The following is a 16,559-nucleotide window of genomic DNA, read 5'->3' as shown; positions in this document are numbered from 1 at the left end:
ATGACGTCTCCTACGTGCAGACTCGGACTCATCAGACCAGGACAGCCATTGTGACTGCATCCGCAACAAGCTCCGGCAGATGTGATACTGATGGTCCACAGACCACACTCTGAGCAGCAGGGGTTTGGAACTGGGAGTGTCAGGATTTCTACACTCCTGACAGAGTTCACTATTCAGTTTAAAAGATTTAAGGGCAAATATCATCCAAACGTAACAATGTTTCTGAAATGTTAAAATACGTAAAGGACAAGCAAAAAATTCTATCCCCTCCAGTTTCTAAACAGTTACTGCCTGCTGTCTTATCAATTTTCTTACGGATTTTACAAAAATAGGAAAAAAGGAAAAACTGCCCCCCAGTACTCTAAAGCTTATATAACCTAAAGCACAAACTACATTTGAGAAAAGGAGGCAGGGATAAAGAAATAGTGTTCTGGTGGCATAACAGAATTGACCCTCAGTCATTTTGATAAACCTTTCTTACTAGTTATTACTTTTATTGGAGAACTCCATTATGTTGTCACCTGCAATCTCAATTATCCAGGATTTATGAGACAAAACTCCCACAGTTACAGAAATTTTGTCTTAACAATTATTATTATTTTTTAAGGATTCTATTTATTTATTTTCCAGAGATAGAGAACATATGCACGAGCAGGGGGAGCGGCAGGCAGAGGGAGAAGGAAGCTCTCCAACGCAGGGCTTGATCCCAGGATGCTGGGATCATGACCTGAGCCGAAGGCAGACGCTTAACCAACTGAGCCACCCAGACATCTCTTAACAATTATTATTTTATCTATTGTTTTCAGTAGACTCCACACCCAGTGTGGAGTCCAACACAGGTCCTGAACTCACGACCCTGAGATCAAGAACTCAGCTGAGTCAAGAGTCGGACGCTCAACCAAGTGAGCCACCCAGACGCCCCAACAATTATTTTAATTAAAAAACAATTTTACCATTTGCTTTATTCAGCTCCACAAGTGTCCCTATATGTACAGGTAAACAGTTTGCATGGAAAGGATCTTTCTCCATTACTCTGAAAGTCAAAGCAACACATTTACTACATCAGAAGCAGTATGTAACAGAACATAACTCATTAAAATTAGCTATGTCTAAATACTCATTATAGCATTATGTAAAATACTGTGGGTTACAATACTTTCTTACTTTCTTACTTCATCTTCAGATTGGCACAGTTAAGGTTAAAATTATCTTATAAAAGAAAGGGAAAATTTGGGTTCATTTATTAGGTATAAAAATAAACACTATCACATATTTACTTCAAATCAACAGAACTATAACACATAAGCAATCCAATTATTTAGAAGGATTAAAAGCAATATGAAATATTAAAGAGATCGTAAGCATTTGTCAAAGTTTGTGTGAAATCAAGTATTTTAAGCAACCCCAAAGATCTGCTAAAAATAGCATATGTGTGCTTACTTCAGCAGCACATACATTAAAAACAGCATACATAATTTAGCTAAGAGACAAGTTTGAATTGTGTACATTTGAAAACTAGTATGGGAGGATATGGCCTAGCTAGTTAGTGAGCCTGACGGAGCAACCAGTATCTAGAGGATTTTACTAGTCCCTACTTTAACAAAAAATGGATTTTATCAAGATAAAAAGCTTCTGCACAGCAAAGGAAACAGTCAACAGAACAAAGAGGCAACCCACAGACTGGGAGAAGATATTTGCAAATGACACTAAAGATAAAAGGCTGGTATCCAAGATCTATAAAGAACTTCTCAAACTCAATACACAAGAAACAAATTATCAAATAAATAAATGGGCAGAAGATATGAACAGACACTTTTCCAATGAAGACATACGAATGGCTAACAGACACATGAAAAAATGTTCAATATCATTAGTCATCAGGGAAAGTCAAATCAAAACCACATTGAGATACCACCTTACACCAGTTAGAATGGCAAAAATTGGCAAGACAGGAAACAACAAGTGTTGGAGAGGATGTGGAGAAAGTGTAAATTCTTACACTGCTGGTGGGAATGCAAGCTGGTACAGCCACTCTGGAAAACAGTGTGGAGGTTCCTCAAAAAATTAAAAATAGAGCTACCCTATGACCCAGCAATTGCACTACTGGGTATTTACCCGAGATACAGATGTAGTGAAGAGAAGGGCCATATGCACCCCAATGTTCATAGCAGCATTGTCCACACTAACCAAACTGTGGAAAAAGCCAAGATGTCCTTCAACAGACGAATGGATTAAGAAGATGTGGTCCATATATACAATGGAATATTACTCAGCCATCAGAAAGAACGATTACCCAACATTTGCATCAACATGGACAGGACTGGAGGAGATTATGCTAAGTGAAATAAGTCAAGCAGAGAAAGACAATTATCATATGGTTTCACTCACTTGCGGAATATAAGGAATAGCAGGGAGATCGTTAGAAGAAGGAAGGGAAAAATGAAGGGGGGTGGTAAACACAGGCGGATATGAACCACGAGAGACTATGGATTCCGGGAAACAAACTGAGGGTTTTAGAAGGGGGGGGGTGAGGAGATGGGCTAGCCTGGTGATGGGTATTAAGGAGGGCACGTATTGCATGAAGCACTGGGTGTTATACGCAATGAATCATGGAACACTACATCAAAAGCTAATGGTGTACTGTATGGTGACTAACATAATAAAAAAGTAAATAAATTAAAAAAATTTAAAAAAAAAGAATGGATTTTATAAGACTATGTGCCAGAATGGTATTTAAATTATAAGACAAATTAGGGGCACGTCTGTTCCCCAGACAATGGAATGAAGCTACAGTGTACGTAAGCCTGTAAATCGCTCTCGTCAGACCACAGTAACCCTCTAGCACTCTGTGAGAGGTAAAGGCAATTTAAGTCATCACCAATGAGTTCAAGATTATTCAGAAAGCAGTCCCGCACCCTTCTTAGGTAAAATGGGACTGGACTCTACGTTCCTACACAGAAATGAGTAGATATACTTACACAGAAGTAAGCTTGTAGCACATTTTAAAATCACAGTTATAATAATGTCTTTCAGCTAACGACACTACCACATCCAGGTTCTCTTGCAAACCATCTACAGACTCAGGGAGGACAGTTTCACTAGGTTTATTATACTGCAACAGAGAGAAAGGTAAACGTGAACTCAGTGAGCAGCACAAATCAAATGGCAGACTCGTCTGGCCCAAGGGCTCGGGTTTGCACAAGGCCGGTGGGAGCCTCTGAAAGCTCTAACTTCCCGTCTCATCCGTCCTCCTCTCAATTAGCTCAACTCTCCTCTCAATTTTATCACGGAATTCCAGGGTAGGAAGTATTTTACAAATTACAAGTTCAGGAAGCATAAGAAAAAAATCCTCATTTTCATACAACATCACCCCATTTATGCGATAGTTCAATCTTTTAGTATAAGGAGTCCCTAGGAGAAAGACACGTTTTTGGAAACTTTTTAAGGATCGTATCATATATTTTAAGTAACTGAAATTTATTCTTGCAAATACGCTAAATTAATAAAAATTAACTCTTAAAAATTTAACTAGTAAAAGAATGGAGACCAAATTTAGTGAAATATTTACATAAAGCAAATACTATGTGTTTTTACTTACCTTTTTTAATTTGTTCTCAAAGAGAAAGCGTAGCAATTCCTGTTCTTCAGTACAGAGCTTGCTAAGAGGTAGTGATTCAAGAAGTTCTTTTTCTTAAAAATGTTAAGAAAAAAGAATGTCCTCACAATATTTATGGGGGAAAAACCATCAGCAGTGAAAAATATTCTTCTATAATTCTTGGTCTAAGTAAATCAAACTCAAAAGAGAAAATAAAAAGATCAAAATGTACAAGAAAAACCAAGACAGTGGTTCCAGACCCAGGTGATAAGAACCACCTGGAGGGCTGAGCCATGAAGCCTCTTAGGCAATGCTGGTCATGACCAGATGCGAGGACCACCAGGCTGGTTTCCCAACCTCACCCTGTGTGGACAATTCTGTCATGCTGGCTATCCTGAGCACTGTACAATGGTTAGCAGGATCTCTGATCTCTAAAAACTAGATGCTAGTAGCAACCTTGCATTCCCATGCCAATTTGAAAAATGTCCATAGAGGGCAAAATCAACCTGGCTGAGAACCACTGCACTAGGCTAAACTATGCTTGAACCCCATTAATACCACATCCCCACTTTCTCTCCGTCTCTTGCATATATCCTCTCACACTACTGCTCACGTACTAGGTCTGTGGGTCGCAGCCCCAGCTGTGCCTTAGGGTCATCCAAGAGCTGGAATACATCTGATGCCAGGGTGCCAAGACCAGAGATTCTATTCCACTTGCCTGGAGTTGGGACCTGCATACTGATGTTTTTAAAGCCCCTCAGGGCTTTGAGGTGCAGCCATGCTGGGCACCTCTGATGGTCTCATCACAACAAAACCCCTAAAGATTCTGACAGCAAGGGGCACTGTGCACCACTGTCCTTTGCAATGTGCTCCATATTTGACGATGCTAAAGAAATTAACAGGTCTGTTTAAACCTGCATACAGTCTGCTCTTGGTTCTACAGATTTCAGAGGGAAAAAATTCTAAACAATATTAATTGTGCTAAACATGAAAACACCTGAGTTTCCAAACCTTCTTGGGCTGTCAACATGTGATGTGATGTTAAAAGATCAAACGCTTCAAAACAGTAGGCATCGAGCTTCAAAGCTTCTTTGTAGCTGTAGGTAGCTAGGGCTCGATTATCCAGGGCGTCGTAGATCTTCCCTCGTAGGAGGCAAATAGAACTCTTTATCTGTTGGAAAAATGATGAGTCAAACACAAATCAATACTTCTAAATTGAACTTTTGATCAAGAACTATGTAGGGGCACCTGGGTGGCTCAATCGGTTAAGGGTCTGCCTTTGGCTCAGGTCGTGATCCTGGAATCCCAGGATCGAGTCCCACATCAGGCTCCCCGGTCAATGGCGAGTCTGCTTCTCCCTCTGACCCTCCCCACTCTGGTGCTTTCTCTCTCACACAAATAAATAAAATCTTCAAAAAAAATATTATATATTGTCTGAACACTGAGACTTTTCTTAACCTCTAAAAGGATTTGTTCCATCCCACAACCGTCAAGGCAATATAAATTAACAGAAACAGGAAAGCAAAGTAAAACTTCTCTAATGTATCTCCCCTAGGCTCTTCTCATTTCAACAATCTTTATAGAGCACATGTCATTGCTACTTTGTTCCTTATCTGTTCTGTATAAAAGACGGTAATGATTTAGATAGCAAACAGCACACAAATATTAAACTCAGTTTGACAGGCAGATCTCAATGAAAGGATCTTAGCTAATATGGGAAAATGCAGCAACACAGCACAATGATCACAGATTTATAGGACTGGACAGATCTGAGTTCAAATCCCAGCTCTGATGCTTACTAGTGACCCCAGACAAGTTTCCTTCCCTCATCTAACTTACAAGGCCTTGAACACTAGAGGTGATAGTTCTCTGCATAGCTAGCACACGTTACGGTGTTCACACAGTAGCCACTGCACTACTACCACTAACAAGAGGATACAGTAATCCAACTTATATTCAGACTCTGACCCTCAAGAAACTCATAACTAAACTTATAGATGATCCAGAGATGGGTGGCTAAAATGGGTAAAGGGCAAAGAAGATTGAGAAAATCCAAACCTAAAAATATGAAAGGATATAACAAGAAAATTTTAGACCTATTCAGTATCCTATGACTTGTTAAAAAAAAAAAAAAGTGATTTCATAAAATAATAGCACATTACAAATAAACCATGCTTTTCTTAGCAGGTAAATTAGTGGATAAGCAGTCCAAAAATAATAATGGTAATACCAAGCTCTCTCATAAATACCTTTCTTCGCAGAAAAATGAATGTGCTTCTTAGCACATAAATAGGTATCTCAAGAAGGCTGTTAAAAAAAAAAAAACAGTCCAGATGTCCAGATTAGTAATCTGACTGTGAATATTATTTGTTATGCTACATTATATAATCTCTGCCAATAAGCAATTTGCGATTTCAGGCAGATATGCAGTATACAGACTGAAATATTCAAAATAACATAAATAGTAATACCAAACCACTTCCCGGAAAGAAGAAAACTAAGGTAATCAAGGTTTCATGGGGGTAGGGGTTGCAACACCGTAAGATGGGGAAAGGTTATTCCACCTGCGGGAGTAGTTTAAGGTATCAAAAACAAGAAAAAAAATCTCAAGTCAGCCTATTTCAGATTCAAGCAATGAAGACATAACTACAGTTTCCAACTAAGGACTCCGAAATGTCTCAGAATCTTTTTGTGTTTCAGTGGCAAGCAGTTGGGAACCAGACTGTTTTAACATGGTTATACTCAAATAAAAGGTGGTGGTTCATGTTTGCCACGTCATGTGAGTAATTCTTCCTGATGTTACTCAAGCATGCTTACTGCAGCACGACTCACCGAAGACTGTGACATTTCCCAGTCACTGGAGGGGTCTTTCAAGCCACTTTCATCCTTCAAGTATTTCTCAAATAACCTTTTGTTGATTGGCTCCTCCAGATCAAGAATATCGAGAGCCTGCTGGTGCTCCTTTGCAGCATACTGTGTAAAGGCCAGAAACACTGTTCACCACCCACGGCTCCGAAGACCAGACATACACACGAGTACCGCAGATTTGAAAAGGGTAATAAAATATCATACCCACTCATGACCTAAATTTAAAATGTAGAGTTTAAAATTTAGAATTCTAAAGCAGACTCTTCTTCATGCACGTCAGATTCCAGTAAATGGAGTATCAATATTTTATAGCAAACAATATTAAAGAAAAGACTATTACTAATCTGCCAAGCTCGATCACCAGAATCCTTATACATGTATAAGGGATGTATAACATTCATCTAATTAAACTTTAACCAAAGAAAACTGAAACTGAGAGCAAACTTACATGGCATCTAGCTGCAAGGTAGCGACATGCTTCATACAACTAGGAAAGAAATTAATCTATTAAAAAAGAGATCAAGATAACATACATCTCATTCTAAAAAAGTATAAGCATAAAATGAAGGAAGCTACTTTCATAATTTGTCCTTTTACTCTTGCAGAAAACCCAAATCCAGTCTTTTTAACTCATACTCATTGTGGATCTACTGTTTACTAGGCAGCAAGGATTCAAAAAGGAGTAAGGAGGGGCGCCTGAGTGGCACAGTCGATCAAGCGTCTGTTTTCAGCTCAGGTCATGATCCAAGGGGCCTGGGATCCAGTCCTGCATCGGGCTCCCTGCTCAGCAGGAAGTCTGCTTCTCCCTCTGCCCCACCCCCCCATGCCTGCACGACACGCGCTCTGAAATGAATAAATAAATAAATAAAATCTTCAAAAAAAAAATTAAAATAAAATAGTAAAAAAAAAAAAAAAGAAGGAGTAAGGATCTGCCCTCAAGGAGGTTATGGCAGGAAGACATAAACACAGCACTACATAAGATATAAACTACATAAACTCTGAAAGAAGGACGTGAGAAATACTAGCCAGTTAAAGAAAACATGTGCAAGAGAGAGAAAAGTGAGAGGCTGGCCAGCATTCCAGGCACTGAGCATGAACAGCTGTCACAGGTCCAAGGGCTTGCCAGTAGTCAGCACGACTGGGGTGTGTGTTAAATGTACTGGTGGTGGTGCTGGGTTCCACACAGACTGCAGAGAAATCTTAAAGGACCTTTGGTGCCTACTGATGCATCTGATTTTACCCTGTAGGTGATGGGAGATAACTGAGAGATACTGTGAGTGCTATAATCGGCCTGCGTTTCTGTGTTTTGGGAAGATTACCCTTGTAACAGTTTAAAAGATAGTTAAAAAGAGAGGGAAAGTAGAGTGGGAAAGATGTTACTAGAGAAAAGAGACAAGAGAGACAAATTAAAGACCTGACAGGTATGAGCAGTAATGAGATGGAAAGGAATATCCATAATTTCAGAGTTATTTAGGAAATAGAATTTTCAAAACTAAGTGAGGGGGCAAAACTTAGACTGAGGGGGCAAAAATGACTGAGATTAGGAATAAGAAAATTTTTCCACATTCAGTAAAAAAACCTGAATCCTTTTAAATAATTTTGACATTTAATCTAATGACAGTTTTGAAAAGCTTTGGCAAGTTGTAGAGTTCACACCGACACTTACTTTGTCCAGTTTCCGTGAGCGAAGTGCATGAGCTGCTCTATGATACTGCGCTGTTAGGTAAAGACACTGAGCCAACCAATAAATGTCCTGGGGCTCCTCTGGAAGGGAAAAATCACACAAATGGTCAGAGGTACAAGGAAAAATAGAAAGGTTTTTAAAATATAGAAATCAGAAAAAAAATAGAAGTTGTCACTTACCATGAGAGAGTGAAGCTACTTTATCTGCCCAAAATAGAGCACTCTGATACTGTTGCTATATTAAAAAAAAAAAAATAACTGCACTGTTATTTCAATAGTTTTAAGCAGATATCTAATATTATTAGAATGCCACATAGTAAATCAACATCTTAATACAATAATTGTTTACATGTAGCAGGGATCTACCAATCATATCTTCACTGTACATCTCAGCTAGGTGAGTTTTGGTTCAGCGGTACAATACATTGTTTGATATTTACAGCTCGAGAAGGTAGGATTTCTTTTTAAACTTATACATTGGAAAAATGTATCCGCAGGTACCTAAAGCACTAGAAAATTTAAACAATTCTTTTGCAGTATTTCATTAGCAATGGTTCTCAGTTCTCAAATGCAAACTAGAAATCCCATTGCCAATCTGGGAAGAGGAATGCTTACAGAATGGTTACACATCTGCTCACTCCAAGTGCCCCAAGGGTGGAAACCAGGCCCCTTTCATTGCTCACTAGTCCCCAGGGCCCCAAAGAAAGTGCTCAGGGGCGTCTATCCCATTCAACTGACAGCCCTCCAATGTACGCAGGCATCTGGCAGCATCATTTCACACCATTGTGAACATTTCATATCGAATATGCTTTTCCCTCCCCTTCTTGGTTTCCAACTTATTTGGAGAGTATAAACTTTACAAAAACTAAGTGACCTTGCTGATTCTGGAGTCGCTTCTTCAACACTGCTGTTCATTCGAGGGCAGGGCAGGGGATACAGATACAGTCAACTTTTTTAAAGTATTGACTCGACAAAACACGGTTATTTGTACCTTTATTCACTTAAATTCTGCCAAATAAGAATTAAAACTAAAACCTGAAAATTTTCTATTAACTAGCTAAATTCAAAGGCCACCCTGCAACTTTCCTCCTGGAGTAATCCCTCCACTGAGCGCCCGCTCTGCGCCCAGCAGTTAGGCGGCTGCAGAGCGGGGCTCCGGGCACGTGTGAGGCTCGCGGGGCGCTTAGGTGGTGTCCACTCCCCTGTTCCTCATCCTCCCAGCTGCACAGAAGGCGGGGGTGGGGGTGCTGGACCCCTCCCTTCGGGGGCTTTACCCCAGGGCGAAGGCCCAGGCCCGGCCGGACCAAGCGCCTCCAAGACCGAGACCACAGTCTCCCCTACGGACCAGCGCTCGGAGCCGGTTTGCCTCACGAGTCCCGGCGCCGGTCGGGCCGCCCACCTGGTCCAGGTACTGCCGGACGCGTTTCCGCAGCCGCTCCAGGTTCATGGCCGCGCGGCCGGGGAGTCCGACCGAGCGCCGTCCGCCGCCCCGGCGCGCGCCCTCCTTCCCGCGGCCCACCGAGCCCGCCCGAAGCCCGCTCAGCAGCCGCCCGACCCCGCGCACCGCCCGGAATCTTCCGCTCCCGGCCAGACCCCGCCCCGGAAGTTCCTTCGCAAACGCGTCCCCTCTGGCGCCAGAATCGGGGGTCGCGCCGTTGGTTCCGAGACGGTCCCTTGGCCCTAGGGTTGCGGGTGGTGTGGGGACCGTGGACGCCTTTCCTTCCTACTCAAGGTCCCTGGTCGCGCTGCGCGTCGTTGTGTCCGTGCGCCGTTCACCCCTGTGCTCGTTCTGGGGGCGGGCGGGGGGCGCTCAGGGCCGGCCGCAGACGGGCTTGGGGCGTAGGCGGCGACGCGGGCCTCGGAGTTCTGAGGCCGAGTCCGGGCGCGCTGCTGGGGTCGCCACGTGTCCCTGCCGCGCTGTGTTGCGGCAGAGTCCCAGGTAGAGGAAGCCGTGACCCAAACCCAGCGAGAACGGCAGAGGCTGGCCGACTGCGGCCGGGTCCGTACCGCGGAATGTCCTTGTGGACGCGCCTGCGCTGGCGGGGACCCCGGTGCCGTGCCTCCCTCGCACGGGCGCCCGCACTGACGAAACTCGCCCGGGCCACCGAACCCCTCCCTCGACGCCCCGAGGCTTCGTGCTCCGTCGTGCCCCGCCCCCTCTTAGTAAGAATCCCCGTCCGTGTGTGCTCGCCCTTGTTTACGGGCCGATTCCGCGTCCCCCCTTCCTCCAGCAAGAACCCTCCCCCCACCCACGATGCTTCCTCTTGATAATCTTCCATTCGGCGACCCCCGCCCTGCTCCTTGGCCGTGAATTTGCGCTTGCCTGTGCTGTCTGCAGGGTTGAGCCGGATCTCTCGTCCTCCCCGCTCGTTTCCACGCGGTGGCCCCTCTACCTGTGGTGACCGCTCCCCTCCCCTGAGTAAAATCTCCTCGCGTGCCTTGGGGAACGCCCCGGAGTAGTGTTTTCTTGAAATACCCAGAATAGGCCGATGAGCGGAGGAGGGTTAGTGCAGGCTGTCGGGCGGAGTGAGGGATGGCTTGGGCACATGAGATTACCGGGGATCTCAGGGGTCTACACTGGACTGTAGCGATTCTTGCACAACTCTGAACGAACTGTACACTTTCCATTTTACCGCATGGGAAATAGAGCTCAATAAGACTAACATAACTTCTCCGGCAAGCTGTGTCCTACCTCAAAGAGTTACCTCGCAGAGCGACCTGAGGTAGTGCACGGGAAGGAGACAGGTGTGTAAATATGCAAGTGCAGTGAACGACTGCGAAGATGTGTGCCTCGGAGTGGAGGGGCCACGGCGGATCGATCAGTACTACCCAAGTGAAAATCGGGTGACGTGTAAGTGACGATGGAGACTTTCCTCCTCATAATGAAGTTAAGTTTTGTAAGCAAAGGCAATGCATTCTCATTACAAAAATAATAATAATGATAATGTAGATGGTTGAACCGAAAATGAAGTCAAAAGACAAGCAAGAAATAAACTGGAGGGGCGCCTGGGTGGCACAACGGTTAAGCGTCTGCCTTCGGCTCAGGGCGTGATCCCGGTGTTATGGGATCGACCCACATCAGGCTCTTCTGCTATGAGCCTGCTTCTTCCTCTCCCACTCCCCCTGCTTGTGTTCCCTCTCTCGCTGGCTGTCTCTATCTCTGTCGAATAAGTAAAAAATAAAATCTTTAAAAAAAAAAAAAGAGAGAAACTGGAAACCTACCATAAGATGCTAATTTCCTTTAGATTAAAGCCACTATAAAAAGACCAATGCCTCGGGGCACCTGGGTAGCTCAGTTGGTTGAGTGTCTGCCTTCAGCTCAGGTCGTGACCCTAAAGACTAGGGACCGAGCCCCACATCGGGCTCCCTACTCAGCGGGGAGCCTACTTCTCCCTCTCTCTCTGCTCCCCCTGCCCCACTCGTGCTCTCTCTCTCTTGTTCTTGCTCTCTCACTCAAATAAAATCTTAAAAAAAAAAAAGACCAATGGCTCAAGAATTTAAATGGACAAATGGCTGAAAATACACTCCACAGGGAAAGAAGTGCAAATAGATTCTAGAATTATGAAAGAAAGCTCACCATCATAATAAAAATTAAAATTATAGTAGGATGCCACTTTTCATACATCAGCAAAGATCAAATAGATTGGTGATGCTTTGTTGGTAAGGTTGTGGGGAAACAGGCTTTCTCATATACTATTTTTGTGCGTGATGTTGGTGTACTGTCTATGGTGAACAAGTTGGAATATCTTCCAAAACTAAATATGTACACACTCTGCCCTAACGTTTCCACTTCTAGAGATACATTTTGCACATGTCCAGAATGACCTGCTTTATAAGGGTAGTCATGATAGCACTGTCTGTCAAAGCAGAAGGTTAGGGACACTTTAATAACCTGACCCGTAGGAAACCCGTTCAAGAAGTCACAGTTTACTCACATCATGGAACACCGTACAGCTGTTTAAAAGAACAAGGCAGGGGCGCCTGACTGGCTCAGTCAGAAGAGCATGCAACTCTTGACCTCAGGGTCGTGAGTTCAAGCCCCACGTTGGGTGTAGAGATTACTTAAATAAACTTCAAAATATATAAACAAAATTAAAAAATAAAAGAATAAGGCAGTTCTGTGTATGGCTATGGATCAATCTCCAACATATATTAAGGGGGAAAAGCAAGGTATAAGGAAGTATTTCTCATATGCATCCATTTGAGTAAAATAGGAAACTAACGATAAAGAATAGGTAAGAAAATCCTTAAACTATCTCTTAGATCCTTAAACTATCTCAAATCAGAAAACTGGCCACAATGTAATGCCTTCTGGGATGAGCACTGGAAGTTATGAGAGGAGTCGTGAGAAAGGACTTTCCCTGGGTATCTTCTTGTACCCCTTCAATTTCAGACATGTACGTTTATTACCTTTTAAAGGTAGATAAAACCTTTATACATATAAAAGCCTAAGAAAGAAAGAAAATGTAGAGAACTGAAAAGAGCATAAAACTTCCCGTAGAGAATCCTATCCATTCAAAAATTATTTTCTTAGCACTTTTGTGAGTAATCTGCCATCTCCTTTTCTGTGCATACACATACACTGGTAACACATTGAAATTTCTTCTCCTATATCTTTCCCTTCCCTTCACCTCTTCCCAGAAACAATCCCTGTCAATGATTGCTGTACACTTCATACTCTCCTTCCTGGGCTTTGAATGTACATATACATATTTACAAATATCTTTCTCTTTTCTACAAAAAAGGGGTGATGTAATATGTCATTATTCTGAGAATTGCCTGGTTCTCCCTGGTGTACATTAGAGATCTTTCCCTGTCAGAACTGCTTTGTTCTTTTCAACAACAGGAGAATGTTTCGTGTTATGCTCATCAGACCAGGCTGGGGTACGATGCTCTGTCAGCTAATGCTCTATCAGCAGATCCCACCTGAGCACCTGTGATGGTTAGTTTTGTGTCAATTAGACTGGAGCATAGGATACCCATATCTTTGGTCCAACATGATTCTGGGTCTGTTCGTGAGGTGTTTTCGATAAAATTAATATTTGAATCAGCAGACTGAGTAAGACAGATTGCCCTCCCCCAACGTGGGCCTCATCTAATCCATTAGAGGCCTGAACAGAACAAAAAGGTAAAGTAAGAGAGAATTTGCTCTCTGCCTAACTGCTTGAGTTGAGACAATCGTTGATCTGCCTTGGGACTCAAACTCAGACTGGGATTCACACCATTGACCCTCGCAGGTCTCCAGCTTGCCAACTGCAGATCTCGGGATTTCTCAGCCTCCATAACTGCATGAGCTAATTCCTTATAATAAATCATATATGCACACACGCACACACTCTTCTCTCCTATTGGTTCAGTTTCTCCGGGAAACAGATTAATACGATGGCCATTTCATTTAGGAAATCATTTAGCTCCCCAAGTTGAGCTTATGTGTTGCTCATATTACTAAAAAGTATATGAAAAGTATACTAAATATTTAGTATTTAGTACTAAAAATTTAGTATTTAGTATACAGAATACTAAAAATATTACTTTTTAGTAATACTGCATTTTCCTCATAGAAACATGATTGTAATTGCCTGTTCATTTTTCCATATCACCCTGTAGTCTGTGTGTTGTTGAAGGCAAATACTGCAGGAGAATGTGAAGAGAGGAAAATAAATAGAATTTCCCCTATTAGTCAAACCACACTTGGGCATTCAAACATTTGGCAGAGTTCTAATTTTGTTCCTAATCTTCAATTAGTACCTGAAATGAGCCTCACCAGATCCTGTGTCACAGTTTGACAGGGCTGCTTTCTGTCTAGAGGCTCTAGGGAAGAATCCGATTCCTTGGCTTTTCCTGCTCCTAGAAGATGCCTGCGTGGCTTGCTTTTCGATCTTCAAATCTGTGACTCTGACCTTCTTACCTCTCTCACTTATGGCTACCCTTGTGATTACAGTGCATTCACCCAAATAACCTGGGGTAGTTGCCTTATTTAACAACCTTAACTTAATCACCTCTGCAAAGTCCCTTTTGCCATTTGGGGTAACATTCACTAGGTCAGGAATTCAGTATCTTTGGGGCTGTTATTCTGCCCTCCACGCTACCTAACCAAGTCAGGGACCCAAAGGCATGCCTTTATTACAAAAGTAAGAAAATATGGGTGGATCAGAGGAAATCCACCCTTCCTACCTGAAACCAACTCAAAGTACGTGGACTACCCCTCCCAGGACCATCTCATCTCTTCTTTCCAACCTCATAGCCAGTGATTTACCCCGTCCCTGCTGGAGGATAGCCATGCGGTGGGGAGGTTCAGATCTTCGGCAGGTTTCTGAGCCTCTCTGTGCATTGATTTCTTCATTTGTAAAATGGGGATGATAACAGCTCACGCTTCGTAGGACTGATACATGTAAAGATTGAATGAGATAATTTATGTACAGTGCTAGAATCACACTGAACATACTGTAATTGTAATAAATATGTATATCAGTATATATATATATACATATTGCTTCACATTACATTGCATTACATTTTTTAAAAATTTTGAAGATTTTATTTAATCATTTGACACAGAGAGAGAGAGAGAGCACAAGCAGCGGGAACAGCAGGCAGAGGGAGAGGGAGAAGCAGGCTCCCTGTAGAGCAAGGATTCTGATGTGAGACATGATCCAGGACCTTGGGACTCAATCACAGGACCCTGGGATCACGATCTGAGCCGAAGGCAGATACTTAACCAACTGAAGCACCTAGGGTGCCCCTTGCATTTATTTGTAGAGGTGGTAGTAGCAGTCTCGCTAGCAAGTCTGAGGGACAGAAGCTAGCAGCACTGGAATTTATCTTAGCCATTTCCCAGGTCCATCTCAAAATTGGACACTTTGCTCTAGTGCCATTTAAGTCCCTGTGCCATGATGGTTCTTGTTTACTTTCTGGGCTATTCAATTCTATATAACAGCCAAAAAGCAGTGACCAGGCTGCCAAACAAAGTTTCAGATAGGCCTGGAGTTTCTCTGTTGTGGTAAGACTGGCCAGGTGACTTGTCATGCCCGATTTCTTGTTTAGAGTCTTCACTGAACATTTTTTATTAATATAATATCCTAGTTAAAGTTACATATTTGAGATTAATAATTATCAAAATCACAAACACAGTCTAAAATTTTCTCACTACCAAACTCATTTCTAAAAAAGACAAAAAAAAATAGTGAATTCAGTTTGGGTTACAAGCCCTTAGTAACTAAATCACTTTGATGTTTCCCAGACGTGTTGAAGTGCACACATGGCAGCCAGGCTCCCCCGCTGCAAAGGGACTTCACGGAGTAAACACATACCCTTGAAAATACAGCTTATCACTTTTTTTCCATCTTGTTCTTTCCTGCTCTTGAAGGCAGCTCCAGAATCCTCTCCACTTTAAATCAGAGGATTGCTGAGACATTTGACTCTCTGAAGAATCTGACCCATGGACCATTTTGTTTTAAAGTCTAAGGATCTTTAAGTAATAACCAACGTCTATATGAGGCTTCTCCATTTTCAAAGAACCTTCCCATGTAGCATGTTATTCATGGTACTCCCCTCACACCTGCCTGTGTTGTGGGGCATCGGCACCACTGTGGAGGGTGGGCTCTGAGTCTCGGGGTTGGATGTGCCTCGGGACCAGGGGGCTGGCTCATTCTGAGTCTTGTGCCTGAAGGTCACTCCCCTAGAGGGGCAGGTAGCGTTCTTGCTATTGCAAACTTCCTATGAATGATTCCCAGAATGTTCTAGTTAATATCATTTCTCATTTCAGACGTTGCTGGAAGTATTTGTAAGCCATACCATTTTACTTTACCAAGCTAGTAAGCATGATAGGGAAACATAATGATGGACGTTTTAACCCAAGGGGCAGCAGTGTAAGATCGGTGATGATGGCGCGGCAGTGGGCACAGAAGGAGGAAGAGCACGAGGGTAGACTAGGTGTCTGCGTGGACTGAATGTTTGTGCCCTCCCACAAAATTCATGTGTTAAAACCTAATAAGGAATTTGGTGTTACTAACACCTGCTCCCTACCTGCCCTTGGGAGGGTGGCTTGTTGCTTGCCCAGAAACTTCAGTCCTGCCTCAGCCTGGCCAGATGGCAAACTCGTCAGCTATCTAGGACCACTCCTCCTCCTCCTCCTCCCTCCTCCCCCTCCTCCTCCTCCCCCTCCTCCTCCTCCTTCTTCTTCTTCCCCTCCCCCTCCTTCTCCTCCTCGTCCTCCTTCCTCCTCCTCCTCCTCCTTCCATAGTGGCAGTAAGAAGTTGGCACGGCTCTTCCTCACCTCAGATGATCCACTGCTTCATAGCCAGGCATGTAGTAGTGAGCCCTCATGGGCCCTGAGGTACCAAGATCCAGCCAGCTGCTACATGGAGCCAGCTGGTCCTTGGCAGGTTGATTGGAAACCTACCACAGAAAGAGC

The 16,559-nt window shown here is 43.2% G+C and overlaps 1 protein-coding gene across 4 annotated transcripts in view; it reads right to left on the bottom strand.

Moving 5' to 3' along the window:
• Positions 1-9,679, bottom strand: part of CDC16 (cell division cycle 16) — a 29,875-nt gene extending 20,196 nt beyond the window's left edge. For 2 of the 4 annotated variants that reach the window (XM_034665541.1, XM_034665542.1), the window contains exons 1-9: positions 9,492-9,624; positions 8,327-8,381; positions 8,130-8,227; positions 6,912-6,950; positions 6,428-6,568; positions 4,607-4,766; positions 3,599-3,690; positions 2,979-3,112; positions 954-1,033 (exon numbers count right to left, since the gene is read on the bottom strand). In XM_034665541.1, the coding sequence (XP_034521432.1) occupies positions 954-1,033; positions 2,979-3,112; positions 3,599-3,690; positions 4,607-4,766; positions 6,428-6,568; positions 6,912-6,950; positions 8,130-8,227; positions 8,327-8,381; positions 9,492-9,593 (901 nt within the window). In that variant the 5' untranslated portion in view covers positions 9,594-9,624. Of the gene's footprint in view, positions 1-953; positions 1,034-2,978; positions 3,113-3,598; positions 3,691-4,606; positions 4,767-6,427; positions 6,569-6,667; positions 6,679-6,911; positions 6,951-8,129; positions 8,229-8,326; positions 8,382-9,491 lie in introns of those variants that run through there. The other 2 variants (XM_034665543.1, XM_019806663.2) reach the window with 2 other exon arrangements.
• Positions 9,680-16,559: the final 6,880 nt, after the last annotated feature.

The sequence above is a fragment of the Ailuropoda melanoleuca genome, chromosome 7 (assembly GCF_002007445.2).
Source record: "Ailuropoda melanoleuca isolate Jingjing chromosome 7, ASM200744v2, whole genome shotgun sequence".
Lineage (NCBI taxonomy): Eukaryota > Metazoa > Chordata > Mammalia > Carnivora > Ursidae > Ailuropoda > Ailuropoda melanoleuca.
This window is presented reverse-complemented; position numbering and strand designations above follow the sequence as displayed.